At 45.6% G+C, this 23,487-nt stretch overlaps 3 protein-coding genes across 3 annotated transcripts; 1 reads left to right on the forward strand and 2 right to left on the reverse strand.

The window, feature by feature from the left end:
* Positions 1-867: 867 nt before the first annotated feature.
* Positions 868-3,245, forward strand: ackr5 (atypical chemokine receptor 5). Its single transcript, XM_008319001.2, has 2 exons — positions 868-1,044; positions 1,646-3,245. Exon 2 carries the CDS (start codon positions 1,649-1,651, stop codon positions 2,738-2,740), a length of 1,092 nt encoding a protein of 363 aa, XP_008317223.1. The 5' UTR covers positions 868-1,044; positions 1,646-1,648; the 3' UTR covers positions 2,741-3,245.
* A 265-nt stretch (positions 3,246-3,510) lies between these two features.
* zbtb39 (zinc finger and BTB domain containing 39) lies at positions 3,511-8,749 on the reverse strand. Its single transcript, XM_017035623.2, has 4 exons — positions 8,590-8,749; positions 6,582-7,833; positions 6,055-6,435; positions 3,511-5,453 (listed from the first exon to the last, which is right to left on the reverse strand). The coding sequence occupies exons 2-4, from the start codon at positions 7,803-7,805 to the stop codon at positions 4,392-4,394; spliced, it is 2,667 nt and encodes an 888-aa protein (XP_016891112.1). The 5' UTR covers positions 7,806-7,833; positions 8,590-8,749; the 3' UTR covers positions 3,511-4,391.
* A 291-nt stretch (positions 8,750-9,040) lies between these two features.
* On the reverse strand, positions 9,041-23,483 carry agap2 (ArfGAP with GTPase domain, ankyrin repeat and PH domain 2). The gene is made up of 20 exons (XM_025059522.1): positions 21,292-23,483; positions 17,546-17,604; positions 16,826-16,913; positions 16,554-16,639; positions 16,293-16,428; positions 16,043-16,177; positions 15,806-15,924; positions 14,740-14,892; positions 14,553-14,627; positions 14,237-14,341; positions 13,325-13,503; positions 13,182-13,186; positions 12,710-12,835; positions 12,435-12,569; positions 12,199-12,258; positions 11,753-11,904; positions 11,536-11,626; positions 11,193-11,415; positions 10,753-11,032; positions 9,041-10,266 (listed from the first exon to the last, which is right to left on the reverse strand). The coding sequence occupies exons 1-20, from the start codon at positions 22,424-22,426 to the stop codon at positions 10,060-10,062; spliced, it is 3,549 nt and encodes a 1,182-aa protein (XP_024915290.1). The 5' UTR covers positions 22,427-23,483; the 3' UTR covers positions 9,041-10,059.
* Between the last annotated feature and the right edge of the window lie 4 nt (positions 23,484-23,487).

A 23,487-nucleotide genomic window follows, 5' to 3' on the forward strand; every position in this document is an offset into this window, starting at 1 on the left:
TTTTTGTCTAAACCTGCCCAAAAGATGCATTTCTGCTGACTTGTTCCTTCCTTTTTCCTGTTTCATTAGAAGAGACACAACTTGCTGACTGGTTCCTAAATGTTTTAGTAAAAACTGATGAGAGATGAACAATAGAGCTAGGACAGGAAGAACAGTGAGGCAGATGAAGATGAGTCTCAAAGTGCTGACAGTGAAGTTCTAGAAACAATTCAGTTGTCATCGCACTGGAACCTGGCCAACACTAACGTTCTGTGTTTCCTCATGTACCACACACTGATACAACAGTGCAGTGGATAAGGCTGGAGTCAGTCCTGCAGGGTGGGTGGGTGTTGGCAGGGGGTGGAGGGTGGAAGGGGGTGTGAAAAGCACCCTGTACAGTTCATTGGTTTACGTTCACATCTTTGGTCAAATTGTAGCACATTCATTTAATCCTAATCTTTAATCTGCATTTTATAAACAAAAAACAAATCATTTGTCCTCTGTTTGCCTTTATTTCTCAAAGATACTGAGAATACAGAATTGGTGTTTTATATTGAAAAAAAAATTGTGAAGCTTACCTTGTACTGAATTGTTGCTTATTGACATGATAAGATTATGATTTTGAGTTTTGATTATGTTTGTTGAATCTTTCAACCTTAGCCACATATTTATTTGTATAGATTCCAGTTTCTTTAGTTTGTGATTCTTAGAACCTGTTTAGTCTGCAGTTTCTGGACCGTGTAGATAACATGTTGTCAGAACTGCTTCACAAGTTAAATTGCTCTCAATGAAACTTTTTTTTCACACCGTCACATTTTCACATTTGTTGCACACATTCTTTCTGAATGGACTTCCAGTCATGCCACTCCCTAACACTTACTGAGGATGTCCTGTTAAAACTGTGTGTGTGTGTGTGTGTTAGAGATAAATGGGAGAGTAGAAACTCCAGGCTAATTCCTCAGATAGTTCATAACATTAGGGCTCATCGTACGCCTGCAGTCCTTTCCAAGGCCTCAGGCAGAACCTCCTCTTCTTCATCTCCACCATCTTCATCACCACAACAAGGTAAGTTTTTTTTTTACTTAGATGTTTAAAAAAATGTTTATTATAAAGCTGGTGGTAAGCTGCCAAGCACTCTTCTGGTTTGCATCTGGAGCAGAGGGTCCTGGGTTTGATTCCCAGAGGAACCACATGTTTAGCAGCAGATCTGCTAAATAAAGTTCAAATTATTATTATTAATTATCATTAATATGGAGGGGGAAATTATGTTGTTGTGCATAAATATGTCGGTTACACTAACATGTATAATTCATACAAGTCTTTATTAAGGGCGGTGTTTGACACTATTGTGGCTAATAAATAGAAAATACCAGGTTTTTGTTTAGAAAGGTTGATCATGTGTGGCTTTTAACAAGGAAAACTATATGACAAACCAGCAGGACAGTGTTGACTTTATATTTGTATGTAAATATTTATGCAAAAGAACATCCTAAAAATAGACTTTTATGAAATAAAGCTTTCTGAAAATCATGTCGTCCCTGCCTTTTCTAACCAGGGGTCTCAACAACACAGTTCGTACGCCTGCAGTCCTTTCCAAGGCCAACAGCTTTCCAACAGCCAAAAAACTTTTCATCTAAATTCTGACCAGATTCTTTTCCCCCTATAGACCATGACTTCGTTTGAGTACGACCACACAGACGACTACTGGAACAGCACAATACCGTATTTATGGGACTGCAACATCAACCTGGACGACAACCAAAGGCGCGTGGCTCTCTTCCTCATCTACCTGTTTGTTTTCATGGTGGGTCTACTGGAGAACCTGCTGGTCGTCTGGGTCAACTGGGGACGCAGACATGCAGCTAACGGGGTTCTCTTCTGTATCATCAACATCAGCCTCTCAGACCTGATGGTGATCGTGATCCAGCCTTTCTTCATGTTGGAGGCGGCGATAGACTACGTTTGGCTGTGGGGCCACTTCCTCTGCAGGGTCACCAAACTCATCTACTCCATTAACTTCTACAGCAGTACTTTCTTCCTGGCCGCTATGACCGTGGAGCGCTACCTGTCCCTGATTAGACCCTCGTCTCCGGCCTTGTTTCCCGTGACAGGCAAGCGGCGCTGGGTTCTCTGTGCAGGTTTATGGCTGTTTTCTTTTTTTTTAACTGTGCTAGAGAACATTCATGTGCAGCTCTTGGGTGTGAATGAACCGGGCTGCTTCATTTTCCCAGCGCACAACTACTTCGAATGGTCCATCACTTTGTCTGTCCTGTCGTTGTTGTTCCAGTTTGTATTACCCGGCACTGTCATCATCACGTGTAATGTGCTGATCGCTCGAGCCGTTAAGACGGCTCCGGATGTTCAAGGCAGCAGGGACGTGTGGCTCGTGCATCTGTACTCTCTGGTGTTTGTGATGTGCTGGCTGCCATATCACTTAATCGTGTGGCTGCTGGTCATAGACGAATATGATCCTTACATCCTCTCCTGCAACGCAGTCCTGGTCCTCCTGTACACCTACAACGTGGTGGAGTGTCTGTCTCTTTTCCACTGTATCGCCAACCCTATCCTCTACAACTTTCTGAGCAAGAGCTTTAAAAACAATCTGTTCAACAAAGTGTTGAGTCACATCCCCAGAGAGGTCACTGTGGACCAAATGGCAGCAGTGAATCAACACCATCAGGTAAACGGAGCTGGGACAGAGCCAGGGAAGCAGCGCAAGTTAAGTAACACCAGCACAAGTCAGTCTGATGTTGAATCATAAGAAGGAGGTGAAATAATAGATGTCACTTCAGGACAAGACTGAAGCCTATCTGCTTCCACTATTGCAATGTATCTTCTCCTTTCAGTCACGGAGTCATTGTTCTGTGTGTGTAAGGCAACAGACGGTTTCAACGCTTTTCTCTTCTCTTGGCTTTTCCAACATCTCTGATCTGAACCGTAAACAGAGAAAATCAGGAGTTGTTTGATGTTTGTTACTGCTCCACAGAGCTGTTCATCTCCCACAGCAAAACGTGCCAAAGTGATGGCATGGAGGAAAGAACCGTTCCACACCAGGAATGTGTGTAAACAAATCTACTGCTCCGCTGTGTACCAGATAAGAACTGCCCTCATATCTTTATCACCATCATGGAATGCAGGTTGTAACCAAACAGAGTTGACTCTTATTCTGAGCAGATAAATCACAGTTGCCATTTATCTGTGTCTGGACGCTGCTGTTGTCTATGAGTATTGTTCAAATATATAAAATAAATAAAAATGTAAAAAAACATTTGGCTGATATGTTAGAAAAAAACTCAACTTCTTTTGCATTTGGAATGTGTGTTTTTGTACAATAACAAGGAAGAAAAGGAGAGAACGGGACAAGAGGCCACACACAACACAATAGCAGGAAGAGACCAGGATTTGCAAAAGGGCAAAGGTCATGTGACCCCAGAGGGGGACGTAGTTCATCAGTGAGATCCTGATGATGGAAAAAACTTTACAGTGGAGGACTAACCCTATAAAAGTGGAACACGGATGAAGGGGTGATGATAACGGTCTTTCCGGCAGTGTTTATTTAAAAATAAAAAATAAATACTTTTAAGACACATATATGACACATACACATACACACCTTCAACAAGAACGTACACAATGGGTGACCGAACAAAGATGCCGCTTCAGAATGAAAAATAATTGCTACTGTTTCGGTGACAAAAATCATCAATACATTCTGTACGTAATAAATTCCGTCTTCCAGTGAACAACAACTGAACTTTAGGATCCACAAAACAGGTTTCACATTCAGGACAGTCCGTGACATCAAATGTAAGAGAGAATAAAAATAGTAGAAAATGTGTGTGTGCTACAATAAGGTTTTAATCAAATAAAAATTTTAAAACATCCCTTTTGAGAATAAATGCGGGGAAGTTATCCCCACTTTTACTGACACAAAGGCGGAAACAATGCCCCCAGGTGGCTACTTTTGATATTTGTTTAAGATTCAAGATTCATTACAGTCTTCAGAAACGGTTCTCTCTGACCATTGTTTCTTGGTCCAGGAATTACATTTTGTAAATCCGATGACTTTCTTTTTTAACTTATTCAAGCACCAACTTCTTTCACTTGGGTTTAACCATTCTGAGGGTTCAGGGCTGAATTAAAATTCACAGAACCTTAAAAGCTGATAGATTAAAATGCCTGTCTGAAGGTGTTTATATTTTGTATTGTTATAAAATAATGTAGGGTTGCAGTGAAATTCTGGAGACGTTAACCTTATGCTACAATTTCTGGATAAAACCCAGAAAACTGGAAGCCGAAGTATTCACAAAACAGGAACTTGACTATATTATTCTTTTTTCTTATAACAAGGATTCAGATATATTATTTTTCTCGAGTTTAAAAAGAACATTTCGAGGTCAACTCCCAGCCAATCAGGTGTCGATGGCAGGCAGCGGTTCTTTTGAGTGATCGTTGTACATGAACGTTTGCTCAATGTTGAAGTCTGGTGGAAGGTGGTCCTTGTGGAGCTCCATATGTGACGACACCAGCTTCAGAGTGGAGAAGTAAAGTCCACAAACGGTGCAGCGGTACATCAGCGCACCAGCGTGTGTCTTCAGGTGGCAGATCATGGTGGAGCGGCCTCTGAAGAAGCGCAGACACACCTTGCACTGGTAGGGTTTCTCCCCGGTGTGGATGCGTAGGTGATATGTGAACTCCCCTGAGTGGGCGAACCGTTTACCACAGTAGCGACAACGGTACCATTTTTCACGTACTCCTGCTGCAGCTACTGCCCCCTTCTGTCCCAAAGTACCGTTGGAGGTGACCCCAGAGGACAAGCTGTTGAGTTGCCCAGGAAAAAACGTGTCCGGTAAACTGAAGCCCATCCCCAGTTGCAAACCCATGTTGCTTATTTTAACCACGCCACTCACGTCCCGTGGGGAGGAGGAGCTAGAGGAAGGAGGACACTCCACAGACTGGTCAGCCTTACGTTTGCCAAGCAAACTCTGGCTCTTGAAACCTAATCCGCTCCCCGAAGGCTCGTTGGTGTGCAGGCTCTGATGGTCCTCAAACGCAGAATAGGAGCGAAATGTTTTTCCACAAAGGAAACAAATAAACTCCTCCAGGGGTGCCATACCCGCTCCTTCTCCTCCCCTGGCTCCTCCGAATAGCCTCAGCTCCAGGCGCTCCCTCTCTTTTGCGGCCGCCTCCTCAGCATGTGCAGTCATATGTCTGTCCAGCTGAGGGCGCTCTACAAAGCAGCGGGCACAATGTGGGCAGGTGAAAATGGGCAGAGAGAGGTGTGTGAGGGCGTGCCACAACAGGGAGCAGAAGGAGAGCTGGGGGAGGTGACAAACTCCGCAGCTCAGGCTCTGAGGACACACGTGGTTTAGCAGATGGTGACAGTCTGACAGAGAGGAGAGAAGACAACAGGGAGAGTAATGGCAGCTGGTAGAAGGTGAAATCCCTTCTCCGTCAAGTACCAACTCCCACCACTAGTCCAGGGAAATCAGGGTATATTTAAGGATTTGGAGATCAATTCAGATTATTAAAGAAAAAAAACAGGAAAAGTTACAAACTTCACATTGGACGCAGTAGTTCAACCTTAGGCTCACTGATGTGTATAAATATATATATATATATATATATATATATATATATATATATGACTGAACTAAGTAATGTTTATCAGTTTTATTAATCTAAATGTTATGGCTCTCACAACATAGATAGCAAATTACCATATTTTCTGGCCTATAAGTCGACCTGGAGCATACGTCGCACCAGTGCCCTCTAGTGGCTGTCAGTGTGAAAATAGCAAACATGTGAAATTATATATTTTAATATACAAGTCGCACCGACTTATAGTCCGGAAAATACGGCAACATCAGGAATGGAGACAGGAGTCGGACTAACTGGAAGATTTATTCTGTTAGGACACAAGCTGTTAAAGAAAACACCAGAAGACGAGCCTTGGACTTTAATTTGATTTCCTAGTACCAGGACACGGTGGATGGATGTCTTTAGACCGCTGAATGCAGTTCCACTGTTGGCAAACCAAAAAATCCTGTATTGTACCTTTAAGTGTCCACTCACCTGGAAGTCTTTGCTGAGGGTTTTGGTGCAGACAGCACACTGCAGCTCAGAGCTGCGGCCCAGACCGCCGCCGCCGCCGCTGCTGCTGCTGTTGATGAGTGCGGCCTGAGGAATAGTGTAACCAGAGGAGGACTGGTGGTGGTGACGCAGCAGTTTGTTTTGGCTGCAGAACTGCAGGTGACACATGTCACAGGTGAAGAGCTGCACCCCCACATGAGAGAGGGAGTGGGCGTCCCCAGCTGCACGGTCTGGAAAGGAGGCGCCACACACCCTGCAGAGTCCGTGCTCGGTCAGGTGCGTGTCGGCGTGACGTCTGATGGCGGCAGGGTCTGCTGGGAGTGGCACCGCGCAGACTTTACATGACAGCATGTCCCCGGAGACCTGGACCAGAGAACAAAGTCTGCGTTTAGATCATGATGACATGTCTGTTGGACAACTAGTCAAACACCTGAGGACGTCAAAGTTTGTTTGACTTAGTTGAACCACAAAGCAAATATTCCACCTCTGTTTACCACCACAGACGTTACCTGATTGGCTGAGCTCCCTTCACTTCCATTCTCCACACAAACCAGGTCATCGTCATCGTCCTCTTCTTCTCCTTCCATGAAGTTCTCATCATCGCTCAGTTCAATGATCTCATCAGCCAGGTGTCTCCAATGCTCCTCTTCTGCTCCCTCTACTTGTCCGTTCCCCTGCAGAGCTTCCCTCCCCTCATTCTCCCTGTCCCCCACCTCCCTGAACATCAGCCCACGGTCTTTCTGCAGGTCCACCATCATGTCGTCCACTGCACCAGGCTGCTGGCCGCTTAGAGGCTCTCTAGAGGAAGAGGTCGGGGTGCAGGTCTCAGCAACATGTTGTGCCGAAGAGTCAGGGAAGGGGGATGACACGGACGAAGTGGGGTCACTGCTCTGAGGCACAGGGACCCCCCCAGACACCAACTGTTCATCTGAGTTTCCGTCCCCACAGCTGACGCCCGCCGACTGGTCCTCTAACCCTTGTTCAGTCTTGAGCTGGAGACTAAGACCCGAGGGCAGAGCACTGCTGCTCTCACAGGGTAAAAGGTTTTCTGCTGGGAGCTGATGATCAGGCGTCACATGCCCACAGGTCATGTGAGGCTGGACATCTTCTACCTTCAGGTTCAACGTCAGAAGGCCAGAGTCTGCTTCCTGGCCAGGTCTGGCCTTCGTGGCTGGTAAGAGAGGTGAGGAAGAAACCGCAGGAGTTGCAGCAGCAGAGAGACAAGCAGATGAAGACAGAGAAGAGCAGGAAGCGTCCGAGGAACACAGTGACACCGCAGATACAGAAGCTGCCGTGACGACAGCTCCTGAAGATGTAGCAGCAGCCAAGCTGGAGTCCAGTCTGTGGGCGCTGCTGGGTTTACAGCTCTGCATGTCAGGGAAGATGTCGTGGCACGCCCTGACCAGTTCACTGACCCCCAGCCTCTCGGCCAGCTCATAGAAGACCCCCACATCAATAAGATCAGTCAGGATTTCTCCAGTGTAGACGAAAGTAAGAACTTTCTCAAAGTTGGCCGGTGAAATAAACTCCAGTGTGAAGTTTGACAAGGCCGCGGTCCTGCCGAACAGGTTGCGAAAGTACGACCCGGCACAGGCCAGCACCGCCCGGTGTGCTGGGAATGTGCGGTTTCCAACTTGTAGAAAGACATCGCAGAACTGACGTGACTGACGACAGCAGTTGAGCTCAGTGAGGAGACTGGCGGCGTGACCTGACGCCTGCAGACGGATCCTCATCCCTGCTGCTCTTCTTTACAGCTGAACACTGACACAGAACAGACGACGTCAGATGGTTATGGAGTTAAAGCAAACAATGACAAAGCTAAAACTGTCAACATACTGCAGTACTGCATACTAGTCATTTTTGTTTTGGTAAATACTCCACAGACAACTGTCTCACATTAGTTTTTGTATCATTTTATGGGTGTAAATTACATTTATTTGGAAATGTACATATAGATATTTTATAGTTTAAACTATAATTAAAATTACTATCATTACGATTTAAACAATTGTATCAGTGTAAAATAAAAATAATAATGTGTTGTATGGATATTTTCTAAATAATATATACACTTGCAATGAGAAAACGTTTAATAATGCAACCAAAACTCAATAATAATAGTAATTTTATTATTATTACCTTTAGTTTACGACACTTTATTTTACGTTAATCACGACAAAACAAAAACTTAAAGCATTCAATGTGTTTTTATATGTGTTTTTATTTAGCGAATCACGATCTACAATTATTATAACTGTGATTTACTATAAATGTTATTGTAAAACAATCGCATCACAGTCAAAGGAATGCGATTTTGTACAAATGCAGAAACAAGACCTCAGGTTGTTGTCGTTGTTGTTGTTTTAATTCTCAGGTAACAATTATTATATTCTCAGGTAACAAATTATTGATCCCACCACTGTGTTTGACCAGTTTTAACTGGACTCTCAGATAAACACACAGACTCGTCGCTTCGTCGTCACCGTTTCCACACACGGCAGTGTTTCCGGATCTTACCTTTAACAGACTTCGGTCGCGGTGGAGTTTTTTTTTAATTCCACGAATTGTTTTCCCTGAAATGCCCTGTTGTTACTTCATCATAATAAATTCATACTCAACAGCCTCCTCTCGACTGTCGCGTTTTGGTGACGTGTCACCGAGGCAAGCGGCGCGGGCGCCCCCTGGCGTCTGATTGAATAAATCCAGAAAAGTCTGATCAAAGTCAAATCAAAGGTAGAGGACCACGTAATAGTTTACATATTATATTTATACTATATATAAATAATATTTATTTATTATTTATAATAAAATAATATTATTTTAATTTTAATCATGTAAAGATTATCTTAAAATAGTCACTTTGAAGACAAAAATTAGCAAAATATAGATATGTAATAATCTTTTAATGTGAAAATATTCAGATTCTGATTTGGGGGAGAAACAAAACAGTAATGACAACAAAGATGAATTTTTTTAAAGTTCTTTTTATTCCAGTAACCATTTGTTTTAGTTGATGATGGATTCACACAGGCAAGTATCCCTGCCCCTCCATACCACCATGTCAAAACTTCACTTTAATCTGATGGGAGCGGCCGACGCTGGGAGACAGTGTGTGTATGAATCATGTGTATGAATCTGAACAAATGGCTACACGATTACTTGTGTGGAACCTTTTCTTTAAACTTTAGACTTGTGTTTTTATGACATGTCGGAGATTAGGAAATTATAAAAGACGATGAATAAACAAATCGGACGCATTTTCAAAACTACCTGTAGGAAATCATTTACAAAATCGAGTCTGGTTTCTTCGGTTGTGTCTTTGTTACAGTTCAACATGACTATATCTATAGTATAGGTACATTTACAGATTCATAAAATGCCATATGACACCGACGTAATTTCATTTTTCCAAACCATTCATTGAGTCTAGTCTAAGCTGATTTGTATTTTACATAGAAACGGACCTTTATACTGCTGCGACAGGCACACATAACTAACAACATGACATACTGTAGGTTTAGGTTGTACTTGTAAAGCCAAAGAAAAAACTGAAAGCTCTTGGGGTCCGGGGTCACAGCGGCTGTGAAGGAAAGCACCGTCCTCTGTGTGTGTGTGTGTGTGTGTGTGTGTGTGTGGTAGTCCTCTCACCACGCTGTGTCTTTTGGCCCAGTTCAGGTATAGCAGGATTATTGCACTTCTGCTGCAGGAAGTGAAACTAAAGCAGACGGCGTGTCTGCTCTAAGGTGACAGAAGACGGCTACAGAGTTCTACTGGAGTCATTTATGAATGAGGTCAACAACAACACAGTATTTCAGCAATATATCTGTCACCAACAAACTGAATGGATATTGCTTTAGAGGTGTTTGATATGTTGTTCAGTCTTCAGAAGCATTTTCTCAGTACAGTAATATAGTCCTGTATTTCTAATAAGATACATCCGTGTCCAGGGTCGGCCCTGTCTGCGCGTCGGGTTAGCTTCCTTTCTCGCTACGACACTTTCTTCCTGGAACTGCTGTGGCCCAGGCTGGTGGTGCTGGACCGGCGGGACAGGACAGGAGTGGGAGTTATGGGGGACGTCTCGTTGGAACAGCCGTGTTGGAGCAAAATGTCAGCGCAGCCTCTGCTGCCGTTCTTCCTGGCGATCATCATGGCGGTCTGGCCTTGACTATCTTTTGCTTTGACATCGATTCCATACTGTGAAAACAGAGATGTGGAGGAACATGAGCTGCTGAGGCGGATCATTAGGACATGTAGTATTGATTACACATACAGTACACACGTGTATGCAGTAGTATGTGCACTGTGACACTGAGACAGATGTTATCTATGTATTTATCTCTAACCGGAACATGGGAGTGATGTCATCATTAATTAGGCCACACCCTAAAGTATAGCTGAGAGCATTTCTTTAGTAAAATGTTAACCTTACTTAGTTAACATAGAACAGTAAAAATGATGGTTTATAACCAAATTGAGTTTTGTTGCAGTACCCTTTCTGTCCAGCAGGGATGAGCTCCAAACTCAAATGATCAGTAAATATTTTTCTAAAATTGTCTTTCAGTCTTTAGGACCCATTGTGGCCCGCGGGTCAGAAAGTTTGCCCACGCCTGCTCCAACCCTCCGTCACGTGAACTACATGTGTCCTGAATGTGTCTGTGTTGAGAGCTGAGGCGAACCCACCCAGACCAGCAGCTGGGTCATGACTACATCTCCCAGCTGACAGGCAGCGTGCAGGGCTGTGCGGGACAGTGGAGTGGACCCAGCTGGCTGAGAGTTGATCTGCTCCTTGTTGCTGTGGGCCAGAAGAAGCAGCAGCCTGGGCAGATCTCTGTCAGTCACTGCAGACAACACCCACACAGACATACTGTCGTCATGTAGAGCGGTCCCTGAGGCGGGCTGGAGCGGTGCCACGAAGGCCCGCTGCTCATACTTTGCACGAATCCAGGACTCTCGCTCCTCACTGTCAAAAACAGACACACACAAAAACACAGAGGATTTAGAACGGGGGTGGGTAAAATATAAATATGATCTTTTTAAAAAACAAACAGGGCGGGGTGTGGCCAGCAGGGGGCCCGCACAGCAACATAAACAAAACCAATGGATTTGGATGTGGAACCCACCGTGTTGCATGAGGAGTGGGTTTGGTTCTCCCCTGTGTGCAGCTCTCCCAGATACTATTGGCCATGTGGTTTCCAATGGCAGCCAGGACCTGTGTGAGTTCTCCAGGCCAGTCGTCCAGGTCCAGGGAGCGAACGCGGGACAAGTGAGTCCCCAGGTTCCGATGTATCCCCGAACACTCGATACAAATCAGCGCACCTAGATTGAGACTGGCCCAGGTGGGATCTGCACGACGGAAAGAAGGAGAGAATGCTGGGAAATTAATATTAGAACAATGAAACTGGAATTATGAAAATAGATCAGAAAATAAATTAAAACGATGATCAGAAACGTCACCGTACTCACTCTGTGCTTCGCAGTCCACACACAGACCGTTGCCCTTGGCGTTTCGGATGGCCTGAAGTGCGACGGCTTCACTCTGACTGCTCCTACGAGCCTGAACACACACACACACACACACACACACATGCTCTGCACTGATTAATCCTGTGTAAGAAACTTAAATTCTGAATCTTATTCCCTGCTGACCCGTCCGTCTCCAGTGCATTCATGTTGTTTTTACCTTATTTCTGCCACTCTCACACGACTGCAGACTGGCCAGAATCTGGCTCTCGATAGCCGACACCCAGGAGTCTCTGTCCTCCAGACTCTGAGCCTCGAAGTGCCAGCTCTGCCCGGTGAACGACACCACGATGAAGTCTGCGTTCTCCTCGTCTGCCAGTGGAAAAGAAAAACCAGTGTGTGTTGAAATGGCATTGATTGAGTTTTAAGATATTTACAGTGTACAATGCCTGTGAAATGGAAAAATGAATAAAAATAAATAAAATAAAAATCACACAGTAGTTTGTTGATAGGGGAAAACAAACAAAACAATTTAGGATTTCAAAAGAAAGTCACACACATTTAAGGCTGAGATGAAGGGTTTCAACTGAAAAGGAAAAACAGTGGGAGGGCGGGTGTGAGTGTATGAGCACAAGCAGGTCCGGCCTCGGCACTCTCACTTGTTACCTGTCTTATTAATGTTTCTCAAGCTACCAAAGCTCTTTAATTTCCACATTTTACGTTTGGCTGCAGAGCGAGACCAGAAGCACAGGAAGAAGAGAAAAATACAGAGAAGGACAAGTGCAGGCGTTAGGAAGTCAGGGAATATATTCACAGAGAGACAAACACTGTAGATCAACGTACTTTAACATCAGCTGCTGGTAAATAAGAGAAGGATAAATGTGCGGTAAATTACGGCTCACCTTCTGCCTGCCCGACAGCTGCGTCTCCTTTCTGATTCATGCTCTTCTTCCTCCTGTTCTTCTTCCTGTCGCTCATGGGAGACGACTGGCCGGGCTCCTTTCCAGCAAATGGACCAGCCGTACCTTCAAGGGCGTCTGAGGTTTGGCGCAGAGACAACTAATCATTACTGACAGCAGTGTTTACGTTCACAACTGCCACAACTACAGGGGAGCGTTTTTAGACACAGTGACACCGAGTGTGGGAAAAAAAAAGCGGGTTTTCCAGCGGTACGTACCGACACTTTGTGCTTTGGTGGAGAGTGACGACGGGCAGCGCTGGAGTCCTCTGTCTCCACCTTGAGGCGACAAAACACCTGTCCGGTCATCGGCCACCGACAGGGTGGAGGGACACAACTGAGGAACTGAAGGAAAAGTGACAGACGAGGTCAACACGTAGCGTACAGTATTTCCATCTGTTTATATTAAGTTAATTTCACATCAGTTGGACGAATCTGTTCGTCTTTATATCCTCGTGCATGAACTTTACTGTTTAGACATCATTAGTTTTATTTGCAAATGACTTTCTTTCTTTATGCACGTATGTGTTAGATCAGGGATGTCAAACATGCGGCACGTGGGCCAAAATTGGTCCGCTTGGGTGTTCAATCCGGTCCACTTGATGCACTTTGAAAGCAAAAAAAATGCACAAACACTTCATGTCCGTCACGTTTTTTCAAATTATATTTCAATAAATATTTTCTAATATACTTGTACTTCTTTGCATGAAAACGAAGGGGACAAACATATACTTATTGTTATTTATTGGTAATTATGGTAATTAACTTGACTGCTGTTGTGAATGGCCCACAAACATATTTATATCTGAAAAGTACCAGAATACCGATGCCCACCTGTGGGTCTCCCCGGGGGCAGGAGCCTCTTTCCTCAGACCATTGCCTCCGGGTATGGAGGCGGGGGGGACGGGGGAGGGGCCTGCAGGTGCCACGGCTCTCGGAGGACGTTTTCCAGGGACCTTCACCGTGACACGAAGCAGGTCGATATCTTTACCATGGGCATTCTGAGTGTAGTCCTGAAACAACAACAACCGCCCCCCGGAAAAACCCCCAGATTAGAGTCAGTCAAACATCAACCCCTGTGGAGACCAGTCCCTCAGCCTAATCCTGGACTCTGGTTTTTTTTATTTTGCTGAGCTCTTTTCAAAGCTTCTTTTTCTGTTTCCTGCATTGACTCCAAACCAGATCAGTAACAGAACTATTACATGTGTCCCATAAATTAACTGTAGCGGACCAGTGACGTCTGTGGAGATCTGGTTTCAAGTCATTATGGTATCTCCTCTAACCATGGACTGTATGGGCGACATCCACATCTGTCTGTGGATGAGCTGCATTAGGTCTCTGACCCTCCCCCCAACCCCCACCCCGCTCTCAACAGATGAGTGGGTGGATCTCCCTGCTGTGGTTACATTACATTGGAATGACATTGAATCCTTGTGTTACTGTTGTTGTTAGTGTTGTTGTTGTTGTTGTTGTTTACACAGTCTACAGTCCATATATGAAGGTATCTGCTATCAATGTACAGCCGATTATTCAGGATCTCTTTCTGTAGGAGGCACAAGGGGGCGGTGTGGGGGGGTTCAAATGCTCTAGAGCAATTATAGAGCAATTTGAGACAAATGTGTCCTATGAAACCACTGACGCAGAAACTAAATTTATAACATGGCGCAGTGAAAACTCTGCCGGTCTTTCGCTGATGCTTCACTGTGTTTTACTGCTCTATCGATCAGAGCTGCGGTTTTCTCTTACACTGGAGCTGGAGTGGTAGGACAGTGTGCCATTGTTGGAGAGGGTGACGTATTTCTTCTTCCACTCCTTGTTCAGAGAACTTCCACTTCTCTTCCACAGGATGCCCTGTCAGGCCATAAAAACAGCCAAGGTCAGTGGACTAATAACAGACAGCTTTTTTTTTTAATTGAATTTCAGAAATAGGAAGAAAAATGAAATCACAAGACTATAAATAAAGCAGCCTTCATGTCAGAAACAGACTTATATAAGATGGAATAAATAGACAGGTACATTCTGTTCCCAGTTATTTTCACTGTTTGTTCAACGTTATCCAAACCTGTTTGATGGGAACGCCTCGCGTGCTGCTCAGGTCTCCTTTAGGATCAGCAGATTTCTTATCCAGGTCCCGGTTCTAGAACAAACACACAGGTCAGTGCTGTACACGTGGAGTCAGTGAGGAGGCGGAGTGGACAACGATGAGCGGATGAGGTGACCGGAGACGCCGACATATGACAGTAACTGACCTTGAAGAGCGAGGGTCGTCGGGGGATGCTCTTCAGCGCCTGAGCCTTGATGCTACCTCCCCCTTCTCCCTGCGCGACACGCAGCTCTCTGTGACCCACCACGGGGGTGGAGGGGAGGGAGTAGGCGTAGCCACAACTGGGACCATTACTGGACTGAGGGGGGGTGGAGGGCAGCGGGGTCACGAGGTCAGGGATGCAGCGAGGATGATGGGAATGTAGGCATGAGGGAAGAGACGATGAAGACATGGTTGAGAATGGTTGACAGGATGAAACGGCTCCAACAGAGGGAGTAGATTCACAGAGTGGGTGACGAATGGAAATGAAACTTTGTTTTACACTGTGTCGGTCATTGTTGACCATGGAAATGTGACACGTGTGGAGCTGGATGATGATGGGTGAAATCCACGATTATACTCCTGTTTTATGAAGTTTTATTGAATAGAATGAACTGTACTACAGTATGACCCTGAAGTACCATTGGAGTGTCAAACATACGGCCCGTGGGCCAAAAGCGGCCCACTAGGGGTTTCAATCCGGCCCGCTTGATGAATTTTAAAATTAAAAAAAAAATACACTAACACTTCATGTTCAGGAAATGTTTTTTTTTTAATTATATAAATTGAGTTTGATTAAAAAAACTATACTGACGACAACAGCTGTAACTGCACCGGGAGATGAAAAATAAGCATAAAATATTGATACAAAATAAATCTATGTTGTTTGAGTTCCTGTTTATGTGTATATATTTATTGATTTATTCATCAAGCTAAATTAATTTAAATGGTTAAACTCTGTGCCGTATATTACCAATTTAATAAAATGCATTTTATTTAAATAAAAATACCTCTGATGGATGAGATTTATTTTTTTAAATCTTGTCTGACAAATGTTATAAAAATAATTCTTGACGTAAAGTATTTCCACATTTGTGACGTGGTTTTTGTTACAGTTACAGTGCTATAATGTGAGAGTCACTGCAGATCTGCTGAGTATTTAATCCAGAGCAAAGCGTATACCTAATATTTTGTGACACAAAAAATTAAAATAACACAACAGAGCAGGGTACCTGGCCTGGGAGGGATGCAGATCCAGGTGTGGAGCCTCCCGAGTGACTGGGTGAGTTTGGGAGGGATTTGCAGGCCTGGAGCGCTGCCTGTTTCTTCTGCGTTACGATCTTCTGAGCAGCTGGAAAAAAAAAACAAAAAAAAACAGCCTTTAACTGTGTCTGTTTCTAACACCGATGACCACGTCACCGGTGTCACGTCACTGTGACCCCAGGGCTTTACCGTATGTGTCAACTCACCCTCTGAAAAGACTCGGTCCACGTTGAACCCATAGGTGGCGCAGGTCTCATAGAACAGCGAGTGACGCACATCAATGCACAGCTGTCTGGCTCTGTGATCTTCTATCACCCGGGGGTTGGAGCTGCTGATTTTATCTGAACAGACACATTTTGGCAGTGATGCGTCAGAAAAATCAACTTTGTTCCAACAAATGAAGTGAAAGTGAAGAATCAACGATAATTCTGCGGCGGGATTCAGTCGTGATCTGACCTTGAGTGCCGACCACTATGACCGGGATGTCTGAGCGGAAGGTGCAGAGCTGACTGTAGAGCTGGTACAGCTCCTGAAAACTGGCCTCGTTTTCCAGACTGAAGACCAGGAGGACTGCGTCGACCCAGCTGCTGAACTGTGGAGCGAACGGAGGCGTTAGCACCCGGTGCACGAGTCTGATAAATGTTGACGTGCTCAGGCAGCAAAGATATTTTGCATATTAACTGCTCTCTCACACACACACACATACACACGTAGCACCTGTGCATCAGGTGGTGCAGCGTCCTCTCTGATCAGTAACAGATGACTCTGTCCATCCACCAACACTTCCTTTTTGTATCTGCCGCCTGACGAAGACAGTGACAGACAGAAGTTATTGAGCTGCGGCGCCGATGAGTTACATGCAGTATAAGCACTACTGTAGTCTCTGGAGTACTACAAGTACTACAAGTACAATTAACACTGCACGGATGTTGTTAATCTTTTATCACATTTGATTTCCGTAATAAAGCGCACCTGTGTTTGTGTCTTACCATCAGACGTCTCCAGTGCTACATAACTTCCTGTGATGTATTTGTTCACCAGCGCTGACTTCCCACTTTTCACACTTCCTAAAACGCCCTGAGAGAAGCAGGAAGGAAACGCAGGGTCAGCACATTACGTGATCACAACACCGTCCAGTGCATCGAACACGCAGCTCGGAACCAGAGAAAGCTCGTCTAAACCTTAGTTTCTACGTAGAGCGTGTTAGTTCCTGTTTGTCGGCCTAGCCTGTCAATCATCATCAGTTTCATTCTCAGCTGTAGTTTATTTTCTAAACGATTTCAGGTTTCAGCTCCAGGTTTGCATTTAAAATGAAGCATTGGAGCTACTGTATATGTATGTGCAACAATTAAATAATATAATATTAAACTTCTGATTTTGTAAAACAAAAATAAAACATTTCAGTGTGAGATGCCACTTCAGGTGATTTTTCAAATAAAATACAGAAATAAAATGACAAAGTACGGCCTGCCAGGGGGCCCCGCCCCCCACTTTGGAAGCCACTGACTTAGACAGTACTGATCAAATTAGCTTTGTGACCAATAAGACTAGCAACACAAAATTATAACCTGAAAATATCAACTATTTCTATAATTTTTTTGTAGAGAAGAAGAAGAAGTAAAAGGCATGCTGGGAAATGTGTCTGTAATTTCTTCTAGTTACACAGAATGCTCAGTTAAAAACTACAGCTTGTTTGTTTTGTGTCTCACCAGTCTCAGCTCAGGGATGGCTCTGCTCAGGGTCCACTCCTGGCTGTTGGCAATATTTACTAGAAAGAGAGGAACAAAGACAAACGGTCAGTGAGGGGAAGCAGCGAGTGGACGTTCAACATCCTACAGACGGGCTGTAAAAAAAAAAGGCAGCCTTCATTTTAGCCTGTGTTGGGGGGGTGAGAAGCCACCGCCGCTGTGTGACCCATCACTAACGGCATCGTCGATGCTTAATGAACGTGACCTTTCAGTCACAACAGGGGGATTCAACAAGGTGGGGCCTCAACACTCATTAGCCACTTTGCTCCCCGCTGGTAGGCAGTGGTGTGGTGCTGAGGGTGGGGAGAATGGGAAGGTGGGGGTAGGGGGGAGGCTCCACTCAGACGAAGCCTTGAAAAAGCTGAGTGTAATTAACTAACCATGTTATTGGTCAATTTGTGGAAGTGGAGTAGTCTTATCTCTCCACACACAGACATCATTCACCACAGGTAACCTTAGAGCTGACCTGGCCTGACGTAGAAAAACAGATTTCACCAAATGCTTCAAAACTGTGGGCTTTCAATGGTTTCTGACTCACACACACACACACACACACACACACACACACACACAGAAGATATCTAATTTAGCTCTAATGTAATATTTCTTCACTTCCTCTTCCTGTGCCTCCTCTGAAAGGGTTTTTCAGCCTCCCCGGGGAGTCCCACCTCCCACCTCACGGCTGAGAACTGCTGCCACTGAAAGACATCTTTGGGTTTGAATAACAACTCCCCTCTGAACTGAAATAGAGTTGCTGAAACACACTTAGAGAAAAAGTCTTTTTTTATTATTGCAATATGTTTTGTGTCAAGTTTTCTGTTTTTGTTTTTGTCACAATGGTTCAAAACCTATCCTGGACCAAAATGCAACATAAATAAAAAAATTAGGGATGTCCGATAATATCGGTCGGCTGATATTATCGGCTAAATATTAGCACGTTATGTAACAGCCGTAAGAATCGTTATCGTTTTTTCCTCCAATAATGAAAACCCGATAACGCAATGCCTGGGTTTTGCCAAATGACATAGGGTGCATGTCATTTTTTTAAAATTGTTTTGGGGATAAATGGCTGTATATTAAAGCGAAGGTCACTAGGTGGCAGCATAGCAGCTTGTTTAATTAATCGCATACTCATACAGTGGTTTGTACAGATAAATAAATAAATATTACCAGGCCTATATTGGTATCGGTTGATATTGGAGTCGGAAATTCAATGTTTGGACAATATTGGGATATCGGTAAAAAGTTAGTATCGGACATCCCTAGAAAAAGTGTGACTTATTATTCATAACTCCCCAGAGACCTCATTAATAAATGGCTTCTGGTGAAAAATGTAAAACTCCCAGATGTCACCGACCAGTGCTGTACAGAAAATCTTTGCACAATTCAGACCGCCAGATTTTGTCTTTCAATGATTGTGTTTTGCCCAAAAACGCTTTCTAATTATGTAAACAACAAGAACAGAGCGACCACAGCACCGACATCTTATGACAGGAGGAGCAGCGGACACCTGTCTAAAACCAACACTGTGGAAGAAAGCTCATCTACAACAAAGCCTCCTCTGTGAAGGTGAACGCTCACTTTTTATTTTTAGGCAGTTCAACTAAAGTGCAGCAGAAACTAATCATATCAGAGCACACAGACTGGGACGATGACTTCTCACCAGACTTCCTGTGGACAGTCATCATGCTGGGTTTTACAGCAGAATTGATGGAAAAAAATTATATATAATTATATATAGGGATTCGATCGTTCCCAGGAGGTGAACCCTGGGGTTCCACACCAATGACAGAGACATTGCCTCTGGGCCAAAGCGCATAGAAATATAACATAACATAACATAACATAACATAACATAACATAACATAACATAACATAACATATATTATATTATATTGTGTCCAAACTTACACTCTATTCTTGTTATGCAAATCAAATGTTGTCTTGTTGTTAAGCCCCAGGAGACGCGCAGAGCCATTAGACCAGTAGGGGGCCAATTCTTGCAGGAGAAACTTGGCTCTTGAAGGAGGATTTGAGGATTCAGGTTTATATCTATGGGTCCAGGCCGATGGTGGGCTTCACAACAAGCAAAAGAGAGGCTTACACAGCAGCCGCTGTAGTCAACTCCCTAAAAAAAAAACCAAATCCTCGTGCAATCAGACCGACTGCACACACATGGACTCTCTCCATCTCGTCTGCTGTTCCAGTCAAAGCCCTCTTTATGGCCAGACCGTGCCATCCCTCTGCTGCGTTGTCACACAGGTTTTACAGAGAGCCAATTATCCACAACCCCTGCTCCAAACCGATCATGTGTGATCCACTACAACCCCCACTGTGGCCCAGGGCTCACTTCACAACGGCTGCTTTTCTGAATGAATAATCCTGAGGGTGATGGAGCCGCGTGGGCCGGGGCCACAGGCCCCCTCCGATGTCGTGTCAAGCCGGCGACATTCGCCGTACATATTTTCGTGCAGACGCACATGTGCAAACGCACACGTACACAACACACCTCCTCCACCCCTATGTTTCTGCCGCGCCTTGGAAGCAGAGGCAGAGGCAGCAGTCCTGCCGGTTGCCATGGCAACACTTCCTCGTGTCCTGTGTGTGTGTGTGTGTGTGTGTGTGCCTGCAGTTGGCGGGGGCCACATTCCCACTACTTTGGCGAATCCACAGTGTGCATGTGTAACAGTGTGAATGCACAATGAGTGAATGGATGCGTAGATGGCGCTCTCTCACCCCCTCAGACTGACACACTCGCGCTTTCTTTGAGCAAACATGTTTGTGAGGGAGACGCACTGTTGTTTGCTGCAGCAACGCACCAGCGGCGGCGGCGGCGACAACGACCCTACAGTGGTGCTTCGAACGCCTCATGAATTCTTTTGACATGAATTTAAATGAAATGCTGAGCGGAGACAAAGAGAGGAGTGTGAAGGGACGGGGTCGCGGGGGGGGTGTGGGTTAGGATCTATAAAGTGGCAGGACGTATGGAGGGTGGAACGTCAAAAAAATGGGTTTGAAATTCATCTCATCTGCTTTTTTTTTTGGGAAAGCAGGGGGGGTTGACCCAACAGGGAATACATTCTCCACCACAATGGAATGAATGTAAAATCAGTCCAGGATCATGCCACCAAGCACCTCTCCCTCTTGGCATCATTATGGGATTTGAATCCATGCTGGGAATTCTTAGCTTAAGTGTGTGTGTGTGCAGAGATTACCCCCGGAGCGACGTGAAACCAGCCCGGCGCTCTGAGGGGAATTAGATTATGACTGTCCAAGACGGCTCTATTGTTAGCCTAAAGATGAAAGAACTGTCATCAAAATGTAGTCAGACATGGCTTCAGGTTATTCTTTTTCCCATTGTGTCAGTGTTAAAGTTTTAAATATTAACTGTGTCGTACAGAACTGTCATCAAAATGTAGTCAGACACGGCTTCAGGTTATTCTTTTTCCCATCGTGTCAGTGTTAAAGTTTTAAATACAAACTGTGTCGTATCTGGGAGAAAACCATCAACCCCACCCTGTGTGTTTTTTAAAGAATGTGCACGAACCAGGTGGCTACTGCCAGGAGCCGTTGGGCAAAAGAAAAGAAGACAGGTGCGAGTCTGATAATGATGAGTCCTCATGGAATTGTCTACGCGACGGCTGGATTTAGAGTTGAGGAGAGGACAGTGTGTGTGAGAGACAGACAGTGTGTGAGTGCTCTTTTACCTTCCTCCTCACTGGAGTCTCTCTGGATGTAGACAGGAGGCGCTGTGGAGACCCCGGAGCTGCTCTTTGTGAAAATGCCACTGATAAACTTGAGCATCTTCCTGTCTTTGGCGGAGCCACGCTGTGCCTGATGGGCGTCCCTGACCAGCCCGAGGTCTTCAGAGAGGCTGTTCAGGTCACTGTTGTCCAGGGTGCGACTTTTACCTTTGCGCGCCGGTTTGGGAGCCTGAGATGCAGGTGCAGGCAGGGAGCTGGACCCTGCTTTTAGCCTTTCTTTTCTGGGGTTGTCTCTCATCACAGCCATCCCACTCACACTGTCTAAAGGTATTCCTGCCTGCACCTCGTCCCGCAAGTCCCTCCACGCCTCGGGCCTGCTCGCCTCAGCCCAGGAGGCCCTGCAAGGGCCTGGAGAGCGGGTCACCATCCGGCAGTCCTTGCGGTCAAGGCTCTGGGCCGAGGTAGGACTCCGCTCTCTCCCATCCCTGGAATCCCTTCCACGGGTGGCCACGTTACTATGAGACTTCAACAGACTCACGGGCCGCTGTCCTGCAGGACGAATAGGGAGGCTGGTCCTGGTTGGAGTGCGGCTGGGCTCGCCACAAATCTCCTTGGGTGGCGTCGTAATGCAAGATGGAGACCTGCATTGCTTTGCCTCAGGTGTGACAAGTGCTGTCTCCACTCTAGGAAAATCTGTCTCCGCAGGCTTCGTCTTCTGGACGGTGGCTCTCTCACCTGGTAGTGGGATTGAGAGATTGAACGGAGGCTTATCTTCGCCTTTATTCAGGACATCACTGGATGATGATGGCTTATCTTTCAAAGGACTGATGGATTTTCTCTTTCCATCTTTGCCTTCTACGTTCGCCTCCGCCAACTTCCCAGCGGTGACATCCTCAGCTTTCTGTAGTTGTCCTGAAACCACTCCAGCTCCAGTCTGCGCCTGGCCACAGGCTTCACCTTGAGCCTCGCCATCGCCCCCTACCTCCTTTTGTGCCTTGTCTCCTGACCTGCTCTCCACATCTTTACCCTGACTCCTGTTCTTGGCCTCCCCTCCATTCTCCTCCACGGCCTCTACTTTGACCAGGGTCAGGGAGATGAGGTAGGTGGTGCGTTGCTGCAGGGCGCCGCCACCACTCATGGGGACAGGCTTCGGTAAAGTCACAGTAGACGAATGAAAGAAGACTGAGCGACAGGATGTGCTGACGGTCTGACAGCGTGTTGAAATGTGAAAAGATCAGAACGCACCAGAGAGGCAGAAGAAAACTGACTTGGAGGGAAAATAAATTCCTCCTGAGAGAATCCAACAGCAGAGGTGCTGCTGTCTTCATCCATCCCCCAGATTTGAACTTCTCTGTCTTGAATGTCTCTGTTTACTGAAAGTTCAAATCATCCAGTCAATAAATCCACTCGTTATTGCAGCCTCCAAAACACTGTCAGCTCTTTCGTTCCGTTTGTTGAAGTCCAACCAGCAGCATATGTAGTGTCTGCAGCTACTCAGACACACACGTCTTCCTCCTGCTGCCTGATGCCTCGTTTCTCATGGTAATTATTTGCCTGACCTTATTTTCATGTGCGGCATCCTCATCTCGTATGATCCTCGGCTTCTCTACTCATGAGCAGGAGAAATCACCATTCAGTTCAGGATAACAACCTGTCCCGCATCATACGTCACCAAGGATGTGACGGCAGGTATTCCAAAGTAGAAACCTGACGCCTTCACGGAAAAGAAAAAAAAATCAGTAGAGTGTCATCCTAAACCTCCACGGCACAGTGCACCCCCCCGGTCCAGACCGTGTGCTCCTAAAGCCCACAGAGCTCACATGTGTGGTGAAAGCGGCATCCATTCAGGCGGAAAGCGTCACGGAGACACGCAGAAAGGACACCGAGGAGGAACGAAGCCGATCAGGAGGTGAAGCCAACGGAAGCCCGAGCGGATGTGTGGAGATGGATGACCGAGTCAGGGCGCGTCCGGCCATCACACCCCTCTGGCTATCTGCCGGGCCGTCTGTGATCCGAGCGCATCAGGCGCGTAGCATGTCAGCACAGGAGGAGGAAGATGATGATGATGATGATGATGAAGAGGAGGAGGAGGAGGAGGAGGAGGGATCTCTGGGAAGAGTCACTGCTCAGGAACTGAAGCTTTCCTAATTAGAGACACCGACGCACAGGTTCAACGAGTCCAGAGCGAATCACGCGTGC

This window comes from Cynoglossus semilaevis, chromosome 10 (genome assembly GCF_000523025.1).
Source record: "Cynoglossus semilaevis isolate Cse_v1.0 chromosome 10, Cse_v1.0, whole genome shotgun sequence".
Taxonomy (NCBI): domain Eukaryota; kingdom Metazoa; phylum Chordata; class Actinopteri; order Pleuronectiformes; family Cynoglossidae; genus Cynoglossus; species Cynoglossus semilaevis.